A 17,823-nucleotide genomic window follows, 5' to 3' on the forward strand; every position below is an offset into this window, starting at 1 on the left:
TGTGTGTGCAAACCTGGTAAAGACCTATAGTAAACGTTTGACCTCTGTTATTGCCAACAAAGGTTATGTTACAAAGTATTGAGTTGTATTTTTGTTATTGACCAAATACTTCTTTTCCACCCTGATTTACGAATAAATTCTTTACAAATCCTACCATGTGGATTCATGGATTTTTTTTTTCACATTCTGTCTCTCACAGTTGAAGTGTACCTCTGGTGCAAATTACTGACCTCTGTCATCATTTTAAGTGGGGGAACTTGCACAATCGGTGGCTGACTAAATACTTTTTTGCCCCACTGTACATGTCTTTCAACTCGAGTGCCTCTGATGATCATACGTCAAGTCAATGTCAGCTTCTGGATTTCACAGCTCGCTGACCTTCTGTATCACAGGACTTAAGGGATCTCTACGCCTTAGAGGAGAACACAGGCATCAGCTCCCTGAGTGACCAACAGGGGTGCAGGGTGTGCTTCCTCCCTTGTTACACAATCCAGATAATACTGTGAATAGTTATGTGAAATACTAAGTAGGCTACATCCCATGGAAATTGCTTTAAAAAAAATAAATAAATAAAGCGCATTCAATATTTTTTTAAACAGTGTTTACAGATGAGAGAAAAACAAACAAAAGTTCAGTTGTTTTATCTACAAAACGTGAGTATATGTTCTCTTTGTGAGGAAAAAGTAAGCATCGCCCCTTCTGATAACAGCTTACTGTCTATCATGATTGACCACTAAAATCTACATCACTTGTAGACCGCTTTTGAAATGGTAGAATGATTGCTTTTCAGCAACTGGGAGATCTTTATGAAGATTTTACCAGACTCATAGTCATCTACATTTTTTCCACGAAGGCCTTGAAGACCTCTTTTGATACTGACTTGAAGCCACCAAGCAAACAGATGGGAAGCAAAGTTAAGATAACAGGAGATCCTGGATGTCACAGTTAGGAGAAGATAGGTTCCAGTAACTATCTAATACAGGTCTAATCACTGGTTTCCAATCTGAAACTCACGGTCCTGATTTTGGATCGGAAGGTGTGATACTTTTTTTCATATCTTTTTCATGTGACCCTTTTATTTTAAATAAATAAAATTACAAAAAATACTATTTTAATTGTCATCTAGCTTCAACTGCGTATCTGATCAACCTGAGAAATACTAGTACAAAAGCAAAGTGATCAGAGCTGTTGGCTCAAAAACTGAGAAAATAGGTTAGAAAGGCCAGGAAGCAGAGAGAGGAAAGATGAGACCTCCAGATATTCTTTTCACAGTGCCAGCTGCTCCGAAATGGATTTATGTGGAGGTAGAACAGTAATGGCAGCTGCCCTGTGGGCATGACTGTAGATGGTGGGTGGAGAACAACAGTGGCCTGCTGCTTAAGCTGCGCACGTATGCACTCTTATCTTAAAGTTAGCCAGTGGCTGATTTACTAGAACTTATGAAAAAAACCTTTAAAAAGTCAATTTAATTCATAATCAGCTTCACTACTTCTGCTGTAGGTGAGACAGGACTGTTTTATGTCTGATGAATTCAGAAAATTCACCTTCCCTTCTGCATGTTTAAAGGGTGTGTGCTGAGAGTATGTATAGAGTAAATATAAGTTTGTATCAGTAGTTTATCTGTATTCAAAATATGATGCATTCAGAAAAAACAAAACAAAAAAAGCCAAAACATATGTTTTTGTAGGTCGTGAGTAAGGCGTCACTTGGCCACCTGATTAAACTTCATGATTATCATTGTTTTCCATTGTCCTTAAGTGTATGCTTGTCTGCACCAACTTGTGCATAAGTCTAGTAAAGATCAATATACAATATATATACATACATATACATATGTATATATATATATATATATATATATATATATATATATATATATATATATATATATATATATACACACACATATATGTATATATATAGCTACATGACTTGAAGAAATAGTTGCCTGCTGCTGTGGCGGCTACGCTTCTGACATTTACCTACTAAGTGGGAAATGGACCCTTGGTACAAGTGAGCCGGTTTAAAGGCAGGTAAATAAGTGACAAGTTTACCGCCTGCCAGATTAAAATATGAAATGTTGTGATCTAGTTATTGTGTAATTATGCAATATAAAGGCCCTGCTTGCTGAGAACAGGCTTTTTCAGAAATGAGTAGTGCTAGTGCTGAAGCATGCATAACAAACCTCGCTGCTTTCAGTGTGAAAATGTCTGTGTAAATGGTTAACAACATAGAAAAAAGAAAGTGAAATGACTTACTTTGAAAACATGACACAAAACTCATCCACAGGCTCAACAGTAAGTTTTTCTTCCAAGAGCTTTTTGTGTTAGAGTGTGGTGCTCCACCAGCCACTCCTCACTGTTAGTATTTTCCTTTATAGTTTAGCTAGTTATTTTTTTCATGCAAATATTTACAAAAAGTGGCACATAATCTTGCTTTGATATTTTTAGTGCACACATTTTGTGTGTATCTCTCTCTCTCTCTCTCTCTCTCTCTCTCTCTCTCTCTCTCTCTCTCTCTCTCTATATATATATATATATATATATATATATATATATATGTAGACTACATAGACAGATAGTATTTATTGAGTTTTATTGACACTGTTAATCGTTGTCCATTCAGTTAAAGGAATAAAACAAAACATTTGTCCTCCTGGTGTTGTTCTGTAATAGTGCTGCAGTTTAGCACAACATGCAGATTATTCTCTTCATCTAGAGGAAAGAGGGTGATACAGGAAACGAATTCAGCTTTGCAACAATTAGGCTAAAATTGTATTTATGCATCTAGAAATAAAAAGAAAGAAAGACTTGGGTCCGTGCGTTGCACAAATCTGAACCTGGCTGCTATTTTAACGCGGTTAGCAATGACGTCTGCAGCACTAAAAAGGACCATGCCAGAATTAAAAATTCAAGCCTATTTCACTAGGAGCCAGCAATGTGATGGAACATCTGTGCGTGCTTTTTTTGAGCGTTTTCCCTTCACATTGGTATTTTAGTAGTATTATCATGCTATTTATGACTTTGCAATTAAAGCATTTTCCTGTTTTGTATAAACGTAACTGAAAGGTTGCAAATTAGTTTAAGCGGTTTTCTTGCTGCCCCGTAGTGCTATTGCCAATATGTTAAGGTAAACGCCTCGAACATCTTAAACAGCTGAATAGCATTGTAGCATATCTACCCAGTATGTTTCTATCTAACAGGATGCAGTGGTGAAATTAGTTAGAATTAGAGGACGTGGAACTATACATGCTGTCATTTACCTAGACTTTCATTACCTGTCTGAAGGAAAAACAGGAACACACACACGTACACACAAATCACAATGTGAAGTTGGGGCTTGAAAGGGAAACGCTCAGGTGTAACTGATAACATCACGGGAGATTTTGAATCTCTGTGTTCTTGTATGGAAGCAAGAATAAGAGGTACAATTAAAAAAAATATTTTTGCAGTTGTAGATTAAATGGGGAACTGTAAATAAATCCTGCCATTAAATGTTTTTTTTCTAATTACTCTTTTCTGTTTATTGTACAGAGCCGCTTATCTGATAACTAGTGAAACTTGTTCGGTGCTGCTGACGTGTTAAAAACAGCAGATCAAAGGTGTAAACATTTCCTGCCACAGTATAGTAGTTCAGCAAGAGATTATTTGCAGAAAAATATCTAGAGGACTGATTTTACTCTGCTACTTGTCTTCTTTTCTGAGATCCTCTGGTAAGAAAAAAACAAACAAACCATAATGAGATTCTATATTTCATTTACGTAACAAGGACAATATCGCATTTTATTCAACTTAATAAGATTTAACGTGATTGAAGATGCCATGGATTAAATTTGGGGGGAAAAAAAGTTCCGCTCTGTGTTCACTTAGCTGTGTCTGATCTTTAACTGGAGAGGAGTGGGAGAGGGAGGGGAGACAAGAGCAGCGCAGCAGCGGGCAAGCCACTAGCCCCGAAACCCAGAAATAAAGCTTGTACGCAGATAATAAATGTTGGTAAACGACATGGCAGTACGCGGAGAACAACATGCGGCTCCGGGGATATAGGAGATAAGGCTGAAGTCGTCTGGGAACGCTACTGGAGACGGTTTAAAACTGAAGAAAACAACACTGGGAAAAAAGAAGGGGATTACACACAACAGTGACAATAAAACAACACTCATCGACAAGTGGTCTGCTTTGGTGCCGAGGGTGAAGTCCGAACATCCCCCCAGACTCAAAAATACCAACAGGAAATATAGGTGAAGTGATATTCTGTTGGAAGTATTGTAACGGTTAATCTCATGTAGTGTTTCTGCGTGAACTCTAAACTCAGGAAACAATGAAGACATAGCGAGCAAGAACTCATCAAGTGTCTCGAAGCTGCTAGCTGTCCCGCTAGCGTTAGCTCGGTGATTTTTGCAGGGAGCGAATGCGAGGCGAAGCTAACGCCCGCTAGTGCAGCCAAGTAAGCTAAGTTAGCTGTTGGCTAACATTAGCCGGCTAGCTGAACGCGTTTTTGAGAAACTTTTGGTGTTGTTTCCCAGGAGCCCAAACACCGGGGGATTATTGTAAAAACAGAGGGGAAGGGCAGGTTCCCTTCTGGACTTTTCCCCCTCTACGTATTTTTCTACTATGATGGCAGCGGAGGTCAGCAGTGAGGATACGGGCTCGGTCGCGACAGGGACAGGGGTGGCAGGCGGAGGAGGCCCGGAGACGACGGCCCCTTTCCCATACTATCCCAAGCCGAGCAGAGTCCGAACCACTGATTTGGTGCAAGGGCCGGCACCAGCCACCCGACAGCATTCAAACACATCTCCGGACTCCCTTTCAGAGATGAATATAATCTATTCCTCCATGCTTAGTGGGGATATGACCGGAGCAGGGAGTGGCGTAGCAGGAGGTGGACATTCAGTTTTTCAAGGAACAAGCTCAGGGACAGTGGGCGGCATGTGCTGCTCTCCAACTATGGAGGGTCCAGCTAGTCGGATCTCACCCACATCAACAGGCCCGGATGGGCCCACTGTCTTCCCACCACTTCCACCACCACCTCCTCCGCCTCCTAGCTGTGGGGGGCTCGGTGGCACTATGGATGAAAGCGACATGCAAGATGGGATGGAAATCGACGAAGAAGAGGTGACGTTCCCACTCTCCGCACCTCCCACTAACCAGTAAGTAAACCACAAGTTAAGTGACGTCTATAACTTCTAGAAAATAGAAGCACTAAAGCAATGTATTTATTTTATTGCGTTTTCATAGCCTTCCTGTTTTGCACTTGAGGTATATTTGGTAGATGTGGCTTTGAAATAATTTCAGTTCCCCAAGACACATTACCTAAAATACATCTGTTGTGCGTTTGCACACCTGTTATCCTAGAAAGCACTGAAATAACTGAGATCAAATTGAATTGTCAGGAGATTCAATATGAAATAGAAACCCTAGCAACACAGTAGTAATGCCTGTTCATTATTTTTTACAGAGAGCTGATTCACTTATAGTAAATGCCCTTATAAACATTCTCACAATGGACTACTACATATCAATAATTGACTTGGACAGCTGTTGTCAGCATAGCCTCATTTCACAGGATCAACCAAGCAGAACAAGTATTATGTATATACACAGTAAACACAATAATCAACACTGAGTAATACAGTGTAACAGTAACAAAAATGCCGTCAAGGATGTGGGACAACTGGTAGTGCAGGCGCTTTTGTTCACGTTTATGCTGTTGTTGGTCCTTCAGCTTTGCCCATTCTGCAGAGAAGTCATGGTATACAAAGAACTTCTTTGTGATGGAGTGAAACTGAGCGATTAAGAACATTCAAAATTGCACTCTGCAGCAGTTGTCCAGGCTTATTTGAGCTTTGTTGTTGTTTTTAGATTTCTTTCAAGTGAACTCGACTGTAGGTTTTTCGTTTCCTGTTCCACGTAATCTTTCAGCTTAACATTCAATTTTTTTTGTAGTTTTTATGTTTTTGGAAGAAGATAGGAAATCATTAAGTTCGGATAAAGTCAGTATATACATATCAGGACACTTTCTTTGAATAGTTCTTTCAGAATTGAAGATGCTTCTCGAATAAGAGGTAAAATGTCTTTAAGAAACTTAAAGAACTCCAATTTTTTTTTATTATTCCAAGCTCCTTAGCCTCCCTTTCTTTTTCTGTTGTATCAAAAACCTAAATCAACAATTGTATGGAGACCAACTTGATTCCAGGTGTCGTTGGTGACAGTTGTGACAATTCGAACTGATGCTCAGGTGATGCACAAATACTTCCAAAGCAACTTTGTTTCTTTGATTAAACAAAGCATTTTTCTTGTTTTAGATTTAAGTTTTAGGCTGGCAAGAACCCTTGGCACTATTGGCCCAGATACATTAAAATCAATGCCTGTGCTTTTGACAGAAATCCATACACTTTTCTGTTATCTACTATTTATAGTAAAGTGCATAGTTCTCTGTAATGCTACATGGGAAGTAGAAAATCTTGTTTCTTGTTTGCTGCACAACTGTATGCTCTGAGAGAATGGCCATCGTGTCTAAATATTTTGCCTGTGATTGAAGTGAACTAAAACTTAAAACAAAGCATTTGCAAACCTTTTTTCTTTTCTTGTCTGCAGCACAGTAAATTCTGCCTAAGCACTGTACTTTAGAAAGCATCTGACTAATTGTGGGTACTGTCATGACTTTATCAGGCATGCACAGAAACCCATGTTCAAACCTGCGTGCGCACTGCTGATGTTGTAATAACCTAAATATAGGCCTTCCATTTGTTATAGTCTCATTAGAAAACTGCTGAGCTTTGTCATTTCTGGCCCTCATACTGTGAGATATGGAAGTGACTAGGCTTGGAGTGTGGATTCAGCTCTTATTTTAGAAGCCATTCTATATCTCGCTGTCAGATTACAGAGGAAGGGGAAGGGCAGCGTTTTACACTGTTGCCTGTTTTGGTAATGAATAACCTTAAGTGGAATGAACATCACTTATATCTAGGCTCCTACCTATCCTGCTGCTTTGGAAATTGTAGTTTTGCCCTGGAAATGCAGACTTCTTCACAGGTTTACACTCACCCCAGTTTTTCAGCTTGAAAGATTTTCACTGAGGCATTGGAGCAATTACTGCGTGTTATGGGGGCGGCGGCTTTCTTTGGTTTTACTTGCTTCATCATGCGTAACTTGAATTCAAATATTTATCTGCTACATTCGCTAAACCTCTCACCAGTACCTAACTTTGGACTAGAGTAGAATACCCAGAATCTTTTTGACTCTCACCAACACAGTCTCCTGTGTCTTTCTTAATCGAGTTGTGCAAGACATGTTCACAACACAAGCTTTTCCGCTGTATTGGCTTTGTGGTTTGGTGAATTGTTTGTAGTGGTTGTGATTGCACCGGAAAGCTGGACCACATTTTTGGGTATTATTAGTATATAAGAATTGTGTGGCAGTTTATTAGAATGAGGTTTACTATTTTTGATTTGGATGGATTTTCTTTGTTCTTTAAGGTAATTGTATTCCGTAAACATCTGAATAAAATACTACAGTCATACACTTAATATACCACTTGTGTGTTTTTTACATGAGAACACTTGCGATTGGCAGTAAAAGAAAATTCAGAGAAATGACCTCCTGAGAGCACTTATCTTATCACTTTTTCTGTCACTGGATGCAGCTCAGAAACAGGCAAGTTATGAGGTGCTGACTTTGTCTTGTAAAGTTGGCCCAGTAAAGGCTGGGATCTCTCTCTCCTTCTGATTGTGCCACTGATCCACTGTTGATAGAAGGGGCTGATGTGATGTCAGAGGTGCTGCGCAGTGCATCATGCCAAATCTATTAGGTGTGTAACTGCTCTGAAACAGATAGTATCTGAGATAGAAGCATCCAAGGTCTCAAATTACAATTAGATGGGTCGCACCCTGTTTTGTCCTTGGGTCCAGTCATGATTGAGTAATCGTGCCTGCAGTCAAAAATAACATTTTTTAAAAAAAAATTGTTATTATTCACCCTCCACTCTCAACCCCAACAAATATTGTACCTCAAAACAAATCAAAAAAAGGAGGCAGACTACTTAAACTGTGGCTTAAAAGTAAAGCTGAGGGACATTGACAGCTTACTGCCTTAATCACAGTGATTCTGTATGTGTTGTTCATTTGATTATGTAGCTAGTAAACTGTTGCAAACTGTAACAGTATAAAAACAGTCATTGCTCAACATGAACCTTGGTTTTTAACATCAATCAGGGTTCTGTTTATTCTTGCTAAGCAGAAGATAAAATTCTGAATAATATCAACAAGAAAAAGCAATAAGTATGAAATAACTTACTAAAACAGTTACTTAAAATCACCTAATTTCTTCAATTACTTAAATAACCCAATCAAGTCTGCAGTGTAATTTTAGATTTAAAAATATAGCTAAATTTCTCCTTTTTATTTCCCACAGTGTTGGCCCAGCTTGTCTATGACAGCTGATTATTTTCCCTGCCTGTAATAAATTAATTTCCTCTGTAACAGTAAAACACATTAGCAGAGCTTTCACATTCCCCTGCCAGTGCTGACGAGGGCTAAAGCCAGCTAACCTGGATACATTAGGGCTACAAATAAGACTTGCGGGCTATAGTCAAAAATATTATCTAAACGGGGTATTGTCTAGTTTCCTGTGTGTATTTGTGTGCATGTATGTAGGTAAAAAGTGGAAGAGGGCTGCATTTTTTTAAGATAGCCATATTATATACATTCTTATATTAATAATGAATAATTTGCAATGGCCACAACAGTCTTAAAAGGGGCACCTTCGGTTGGAATCAGGTTCAGTCAGTCCTTCAGCTTCATTAACATAGTGCTGCCTTTTTTATTTTCATTTTAGGGATTATTTTGCTTTTGATTTTTAGGATTTTTGCACACAGTTTCTGTCCAGACCCTGGGTCAGATTTAGCTATCAGGCCCTATTTTGATCATGTGTGGTTAAAAGCACTGTATGAATGTTTGAAAGGATGTTTGATAAGAAGCTGATGATTAACAAAGATGCAGGAGTGAAGATGTCAGGTGGCCTCAGTAGTGTGTGTTCCTGCTACCTTTAGAAACCACTGGCCGTGAGCCTGAGCTTAAACAAACAGCACATTGGGAAATGAGTCGTTGATTTTGAGTTTCCACGAAGATTAGAGGGGATTTTAAGTCATAAAGGGTTTCCCACAGGAGGTTGTGGTAGGCGGAAGGAAGGGAAAAAAAATTGGAAACAAAACTTGGATTTGAAAATCTGTGGTTGTGTGAATGAGTTTACCAGATTTACCAGTTGGCTGTGGAAACATGTCTGTAGGTTTACTGCTAATTTTGCAGCAACACTGCCTAATTGGCCTTTGTGATGAAGGCTGTTACAGACAATGGAATTCTGATAAACCACAAGGACTGATTGCATAGTTTAATTAGATTATTCCCTGATGGAAGCTGTTCCTAGTGGTCAATATATTACAGCACTTTTATTACAAAGCAGCATTTGATTAATAACACTGTGACAACCATTACACTCTTGAGCATGCCATTTCCTGTCCCTTATTTTTAAAATTATTGCAGCTCTCCTAGTGTGTGTGTGTATGTGTGTGCGTGCGCGCGTGTGCATGTAAATAATATATAGAAGTATTAGGCTGTGATTGCTCGTTGCTCAACAAATATCCCCTCAGTCTCCTGAACCATTACAACCAAGGATGATCATGCTTAGGGCTGGTTTGACTGATTTGCTGATTGATCCCGCTCCAACTTTTATTAGTATAATATCTGTCTTGTGCATTCATAACACAGTCTATAGTTTCCATATATTTCCAGCTTGCTATACATTGTCGTGCTATACTCTTCCAGCGCCCACATTGCCCTGCCTTTTCTCACCCAGCATCCTGTTTTCAAGACTTCTGAACCATTCATTGTGGCCCTAACAGGATCCTCTGAAGCATTTGAGTTGTGTTTGACAATGTGCAGGATTTCTGATTTGAATGACTTTTCTTTTTAACTAGGTTTGCTGATTGATGGATTGGGGAGTGAATGGAAAGTATTACAGTGCCAGGTTAGGCTTTGGTATTATAGTACTACTGTCATGACTTCCTGTGATATGAAAAAATTCTTTTTGCGGCAGTGATGCCGTTGCAGTGAATGCTGAAGGAATAGCCACATAACTGAAAACTGCTGTTGCATGTTTCCATTTTATTGTGAGCTACAGTATCTTGTTGTTTTTTTAACAGGTGGACGTGGTTTTAGTTCTTGTCATAAACAGTGTTCCTAAATGTATGCTTGAACTTGTAGTAATCAAATGCTCAGAGGAAGATTGTTGGCATATGTGGGAGTGAAGCTTGTTATTATTACTGATGTAATCCTGTTATTTCAAGGAAGCTGATTCACAGAAGGACAGCTGAGGTATTGGCTTGAGTGACTGGGGATTAAAGTGTTGGCTGGTTATCATCTAGACTGAGCAAAGCTGAGAATCCGAAGATCGACTTTCCCATATCTTCATCTGTACAATTTCAGGTGTGCTGTCACCCTCATTATTGAGTGAGGTTGCTAGCAGATGTTGTTTGTCATGTGACAAGCATGGTATTTTACTATAGTGTCATTATATTTTTTCCCCCCTTGCTAACTCCTGGAAGTTAATCATGTTTAATAGAAGCTTATACATAATGAAATTAGAACTTGCTCCAAGTCACAACTGGTGTCTGTCATCAGCTCTACAACTTCCTTTCTATTTGTTGTGGAAACATGAAAAAACAAATGTAAGTAAATGATTAAAGGATCACATTTTGCATGGGAGTTGTTTGAATGGCTACGCACTTGTGATGCACTTGTTTATTCTGTAGGGTAATAAGACCGTTGACCGTGAACTCCTGAAAAGAAAATTCTATAATTTAAGATACTCCTTGAATTTCATGGCTGTACAAACATTGTTGTCCATCAGCAACACCATGCTAGCATGTTAGGTTTTAATTTGCTTAATTTTTTTTTTAATGCAGGTCACAAAGCTTTGTTTATGCTCGCTGTTGTTAAATTTGTGGTTAAGCTTTGGTGCAATGTTTTATGGTTGCCATGTGCATATGGAAAATGGATGAGCTGGAGGTATGGGTCTGTGTGCACGTTCAGCTCTGCAGGTATAATGGCGCTTATTTTCAGTTAGCGCAGGATGCACTGGTTCTGCTTCCCATTTGGCACAGAACTCAAAAGTATTACTGCAGCAGTTTGGAAAAAAAGAGACCTTTTGCAGATAATTTTGGCAAAATTTGGTTTATGCTTGAACACCTATATTTCAAAGATGCAAGTCAAGCGTGCCTCAAGCTTGAGTGTGAAATTTTATGGTGGTGTGGATTTTTTTTTTTTTTTTTTTTTTGGGGGGGGGGAGGGTTCATTTGTTTGTTTTTTTTGCACAATGAACAAAGTAACAAGCACAATCACGGCTTCAGCCCATAAAATGTGTTAGCCCTAATAACAGTGAGATAGTCATGCATTAGGGGATTCAACAGTGTTGCCTTTTAGTAAATGGCCTCAATGTTGCTAGACTGGCAGCTGTTTTAAAGCTGTTTTTTCACAATTAATCATCACTAAAGGTATTTGATCAGTCCAGTTTAACCTGAAGAGGATTTTTAAAGGCTTAAGACTTTCATGGAAATAATTAATTTACCATGTTAAGTGAAAAGTTGGAAAATTGCCTGCCACATAAAATAAGCCGTGGTAGTGGTGGGGAAATTAAGCCAAGGCAGTGTTACTTTATGCCATTTCTAAAGCTAGCTGCCCTCATTGCACTGTGGTGCAATGTTTAATTTAAGCCTTTAACAATTTAAGAAATTATTCAAGATAGAGCTGAAGGATTTAGGCAAAACTTTTTTTTTTATTAAACGGATACTACAATTTCAAAATTTCACTTTCTAAAGTCAGCCTTGGTTTCAGTACTTGCAAACTAATAGATTTTAAATGTGAAACTTGATAAGAAGTTATGTTATCATAACATATCTTCATATCTATTACTTTAATTTCTAAAGCAAGGACACAGTCAGTTAATTAAGAAAGCACTAATAGTAAAACAAAAATATGCTGATTTGGTAGTTGCTTTACTTGGTTTCACAATGCTGTGTACCTTGTTAAGCCAGAGTTATTTAGGTGACAAGATTGCCCTATTTTTTTTTTTTTTTCTTTTATGGATGTGTGTTTTTTTAGTGTTTGTGGGTAGCATGCAAATGTGTGGTCATACAGTTGGCGGTATATGTGCAGATATGCCACTCCCTACCCCTGCTGTTCCCCTGCTTGGAACACCAATCGCCAGCATGCTCGTGATACGTGTTTTTAAGGGAGAGGGAGAGAGAGACTAAGGGAGAGTAAGAGAATGAGATTGAGAAGCAGATGAAGTGGGAGCAAAGACCAGCGCTTGACAGCAGCTGAAAGATCAAGTTGTGTTATTCTTCAGAATAGCTTCTAGAGAACCAAAGAAGCAGACAAAACCATCCAGCTGTCACCAAAATAGGTTGTCGGTTGCATGTATCCAAGTCCATCTGCATCTTTGTGTACTCCTGTTTATCTTTCTTCCATGGATATTGCTCATTAACCCTTGCTACGGGAGATGGACGTAGTAAGGCACCAAAAGGGTCACATCACCATGCTTGGTACGGATTTAAAGCTTCCGTTGGTCTGCTCTACACGTCAGAGCTTACAGTTTTTGCCTGGCCAGCAGCGCTGTCGGTGGAGTGGGTGCACCTTGTGAGAACACGGGACACAGGAGGGAGATGCAGCAGAGGGTAAACTCGGTGTAAGTGGGAGATCAAATCAGCCTATAAATCTCATTTTGCATTCACAGCTTCTTTTTCCTTTTTACTTCTTTACAGTTGCAGGAACCCCTTTTGAGCTTTTTTTATTTATACAGGTTTAAAAAAGGTTGTGAACTGGATTGCAACAAGATATATTAAGTATTAATTGTTGCAGTTTTTCAGACATGGCTTAACGTATGTCTCCAAAACATCTTAAAAATAAATTTAGAAAATTGCATGATGCTTAACCTTGGTTAGGTCAGCTTAGGGCTGGTGTGCCACTGGTCTGGCAACACTGGCAGAGACCCTGGAGTTATGCATTTTTTACATCAGAAACACTCTGGCTGGGTACAGACAGTAGTGTTCCTGCAGCCTGTTTTCACACCAATCTGCTGTCTAAAAGTGGGAAGCTGCTGCCAGAAAGTCTTGTGCACTTAGCTTTGCTAACAACAGTGCAAGAACTCGAAGTGTAAGAATCACTTACAATGTTACACCTCCATAATTTGTCAGTTTTACAAGCAGTATGCTCACACTATAGAGCCTGCAGAGATAACATTTTTTCCCCAATCACCATTTCGGACTCCACGAACCTGTTTATTTCCAAAAAGTGTCAATAACCGAATAATCATGTCTCTGTATGGTGTATTGAATGAATAGATTACACATGGAAGAAAAGAGTTGTTTAACTTTTGTGCACATGTGGTATGTTTTTGTATCTTTAACTAAATTGCAGCCTGTTGTTATCTAGCAATTGCACTTAATTCATGATAACAGTTGTAATTCAATTCGCCACACTAATATACTGCAGAAACAGTAATTTATTAACGGTTTTGCTTGGAGAAGGTTTACTGGTTTATTAAATACTCTATATGTAAGCATATGGTCAATAATGTTGTCATTGTCCAATTCTCAGACCTAAGGCACGGAAAGGTGCTAAAGGTTATTATGTGCAATTGTATGGATATATGTGATATGCAAAGAAAGCTAATAGAGTGCATTAGCTCTATTTAAGAATACTGGAATCTTGAATATGTGTGTAAAAGGTATGCCAACTACACAAAGTCTGTAGCTACGAGGTGCATTGCTAATGTACAGCCATGCACTATTTCTTTTCTTGATCCTGATGATGGCTGACAGTATGTCTGTGGAGATATTTGAGTCCAACTGTCAAGACGAAGGAAGATGAAGAATTGAGGCATAAGCTAGAGAGAAAGAGCTCCCAAAACTGCTTAATGAGAGACAGACAGGCACACAGAGAGACGATGTCTAACCCACTCAAGTCACAGTAATCTGTGCCTGTCCTGTTAGTCTTATTGCCCCTAGAGACTAGGCTCCAGCAGACAGGAATAAATATATATATCAACAAAAAAGCGTTTTGTCTGATTTTCTCACGTGTGGTAACGTAACAACAAAACTGAACATTGAGTGGATGACCACAAATACTAGAATTGTTGCTTGCAATCATCATTGAAACTCAGATTTAAATTCTCTGTATAGCATTTTTGACAAAAAAAGGTTACTGTGTAAATTCATCCATAGTCTGGTGAAGCTTGTTAAATCCTTAAATCTTATCCTGTCTGCTAATTTTAGAGACTGTATTTTCAAATAGTAGCATGTCATGACTGCACTGTTTTTGGGTTTTTTGAGGTAGGGGTTTAAGAAACAATTCACTCTCTGGATGATGCACTTTGCCTTCATGATATAGACTGATTAAATTTGCTCAGATCAGTCCGTTGATGTGATTGTCTGTCATTTTCTATATCCATTTTAATGTCTGTGAATGAGTCCCTCTGTGGGTAGGATACAATATGGTTATGCTGTTATGGTGATCCTGTTGTCTAATACCCTGATCATGAGTTGGGTGCACACGAATGACCCAAACAATTTTGTTATTTGTTATTTATCCTCAGCTTTATTTATATTGTTATTTAAAATGCCTGTATGGAACGACTGTTCTCCTGTTAGTTAGACATATAGGTTTTATATCCATGCATGCATGCTCATAATTTTTGTTCTGCAAGCTTGAATATTAAAGTATGATTAAGTGCTAATTTTGTTCTATTAATAAACAAGTATTTTATCCATTCAAGTACTTCTTTAAATTTGGATGAGTGCTTCTCTCTCTCTCTCTCTCTCTTTCTCTTTCTCTTTCTCTCTAAGAGTCTGTTGGCTGTCTTTGTGTAATGAACCTCTCATTGTAGTTAGATTTAAAAAAAAAAATGTTTTGTGCTCTTTGTGGCTTTGTGGTGCAGGCTGTCCTTTCTAGAACAAAAGCTATAAACAGCACGTAACCCTTGTGTCTAGTGATAGAATATTTTTAAGGCTTTCGGTCATCAGCCCTGTATTGAGTCATCTTGCTCAACTCACTAGACTTAGGCATGCTAATGTGCAGCAGTGCACAGTGATATTGTTCTTAAATGCATTACACGGTTAGCTAAACTGTCCATGTAACCTACCCAAGTAAATCACTTGTTTACAAGCTTAGCTGGAAGGTTTATCTTGGCCTCTTGTATCGTGATGGAGTGATAAAACAGGTCTCTGGTGTGAAGATACCATTCAAAATGCAGGCATTGGCTTGGTGACACTGTGGGAACATGGGTATCTGTCACCTAGTGTGGACGGCACACTGTTGTCATTACATTCAGGGTGGCTGTAGCTCAGGTGGCAGAACAGGTCAGCCACTAATGGTGGTTCGATCCCAGGCTGCCCCCTGGCTGCATGCCAAATATCCTTGGGCAAGATACTAACCCCATGTTTGCCTACTGGTGGTGGTCAGAGGGCGCCAGTGTCCGGCAGCCTCGCCTCTGTCAGTGCGCCCCAGGGCAGCTGTGGCTACAATGTAGCTTGCCATCGCCAGTGTGTGAATGGGTGAATGACTGAATGTAGTGTAAAGCGCTTTGGGGTCCTTAGAGAGTAGAAAAGCGCTATACAAATGCAGGCCATTTACCATACTGTAACGTATGGGAGTTGCCGGGCTACTGTGCAATATAATGAAAATAGTAATGTTTTTAACATTAGTCTTTAGAAACACACACACACGGCCATGGAGCTGTAGTTGAAAAAGTAAATTCCTTATCTTGTGCCGAGCTAAACCAAAACGTCATGGTGTTGCTTGATGTTCGTGTTTTGACATGAAAGAGCATTCCTGAAGCTGATAGTAGCACTGTCTCATATCACCATTGCTGTGGCTTATTTATCTCAACACTTCTCCTTTTGTTTAACTATTTGCATCCCGTGTCATCATAGAGGATATATAGCTTACACACAGAGCTGAAGGAAACTTCATCCAATGAAATAGTTTTACTAAATGTAGATGCAAAAGAGCCTAAAGTTTCACAAAAAATCACTTTGATTATACTTTATCATGATGTGACATATGATGTTACAGCTCTCTTTTACCACCATTTAGTGGTCCACTATCCACAATTGTCTCTCTGTTATATGGAGTGCAGCTAGCGAGTTTTCAATGGAGTCATTCGATTACATTTAGATCACACATTTTCTTTTTTGTATTTTGTTGTTGTTCATAGTGGGATGTAGAGCAGGGCAATATGGCCAAAAATATTTATCACAATATATATTTGAAAATTTGCAATAACGATAGAACTAACGATATAATAGATGCAAGCCAAAATACTTTACAACTCCGCAACTTTATTAGTGCAAAAAGCCCCCATCAATTTAGTTTCATTTAAACAAGAAGCTGTTTTTTATGTGCATTAATGCTATATAAAAATTTAACAGTGCAAATGCAAGTTCCTTGCTGACAATTTAACCAAAAGGCATTTTCAGTGGAAACTGGCCAACATATCCTGAGCATAACCATGTATAATATCCACAAAAGTTAAAAAGAGGTGTTTTGCAACATGAAACTGCAGTGTGCCAAATAAATAAGTCAAATACGTATTTTTCGGACCATAAGGTGTGCAGAATTATAAGGCGCATTAAGCGACACAATAAGGTAATGTTATGTTGAAGCACAGTACGTATTACTCCACGAGGCTCCTGACTACGGTAGCCGTAATGATCCGACAATCCATCAAGCATTGCAGCTTCATAGCTTACCAAAGTCACACTAAAAAAATTTTTAACCGATTTTTGGGCGCCGTGTACCACACAAAATCAGTTCAAGGTCAGTAAGCACAACCAGAGTTCATAAGGTGCACCGGATTATAAGGCGCACTGTCGATTTTTGAGAAAATTAAGGTGCTCTTAAAAGCCTTTTAAAGTCCAAAAAATACAGTAATAACGACGGCCCGCTTGCATGTTCTACCCCAAAAAAGTGTTTTGGTGTGTATCTGACGGACAAAAACCAAACCAGTTCCACATCACTGAAGTTGCACCATTTTTAGAAACCAATTCTGGTTCATCTGTTTCATTCAACGATCCGCTTTTGCCCTTCTCATTCTCCGTCGCTGCCATGCTTTTTTCGCCATGTACGTATGAAAACAAAGGCTCTGCGCATGCGCGTTTTACCCATTTCAATCGTCATATTTCATTTTCTTATCATTGACTAACATTCTACTGTTATACCGTGAACAGTATAGTTTGGCCCAGCCCTAATGGGGTGGACTTTTGAAATCGCTGCATCATTAACCATTAAGAAAGAATTAAAAAGTACAGCTGCTTGAAATGTCTCAATAAGTGCAATTTCAACAATTTATGGGTTGCTATTTTTAGATTGCAGAGGGTCGTTAAAGGCACAATGGCTTCACATGGAGTATTTTGAACAAAGGAAAAAAAACAAAAAAATGACAATTGGAGCAACTTGTTAAGACAAGAAAATACTTCTTGCTTTCCATGTTCACTCATGTTTACAAGTGCTGGCATCAAAGAGGCAGAAATGGCAGTTCATGTTAATGAAACATCAGAATCATTAATTTGTTCTCTGAGATGTCATACTTTGCCACTTCATCTAGTTGGCCACCCTTTGGTGGGCTGGTTCTGGCTCACCGTGTCTTTGTTTGCCACACCCGATTAAAAGTGTGTGTGTGTGTGTGTGTGTGTGTGTGTGTGTGTGTGTGTGTGTGTGTGTGTGTGTGTGTTGGAGGAGTCGTAAACAACTTAAATAACCTCATTCCATAATAA

At 38.9% G+C, this 17,823-nt stretch overlaps 1 protein-coding gene across 1 annotated transcript in view; it reads left to right on the top strand.

Annotated features, from left to right (window-relative positions):
- Positions 1-3,634: 3,634 nt before the first annotated feature.
- rasa1a (RAS p21 protein activator (GTPase activating protein) 1a) overlaps positions 3,635-17,823 on the top strand; it is a 29,019-nt gene continuing 14,830 nt past the window's right edge. The window contains exon 1 of the mRNA XM_082554624.1: positions 3,635-5,146. Coding sequence (XP_082410750.1) covers positions 4,611-5,146 — 536 coding nt within the window. The 5' untranslated portion in view covers positions 3,635-4,610. The remainder of the gene's footprint in view (positions 5,147-17,823) is intronic.

This window comes from Aulonocara stuartgranti, assembly GCF_965226115.1.
Source record: "Aulonocara stuartgranti genome assembly, chromosome: 12".
NCBI lineage: Eukaryota > Metazoa > Chordata > Actinopteri > Cichliformes > Cichlidae > Aulonocara > Aulonocara stuartgranti.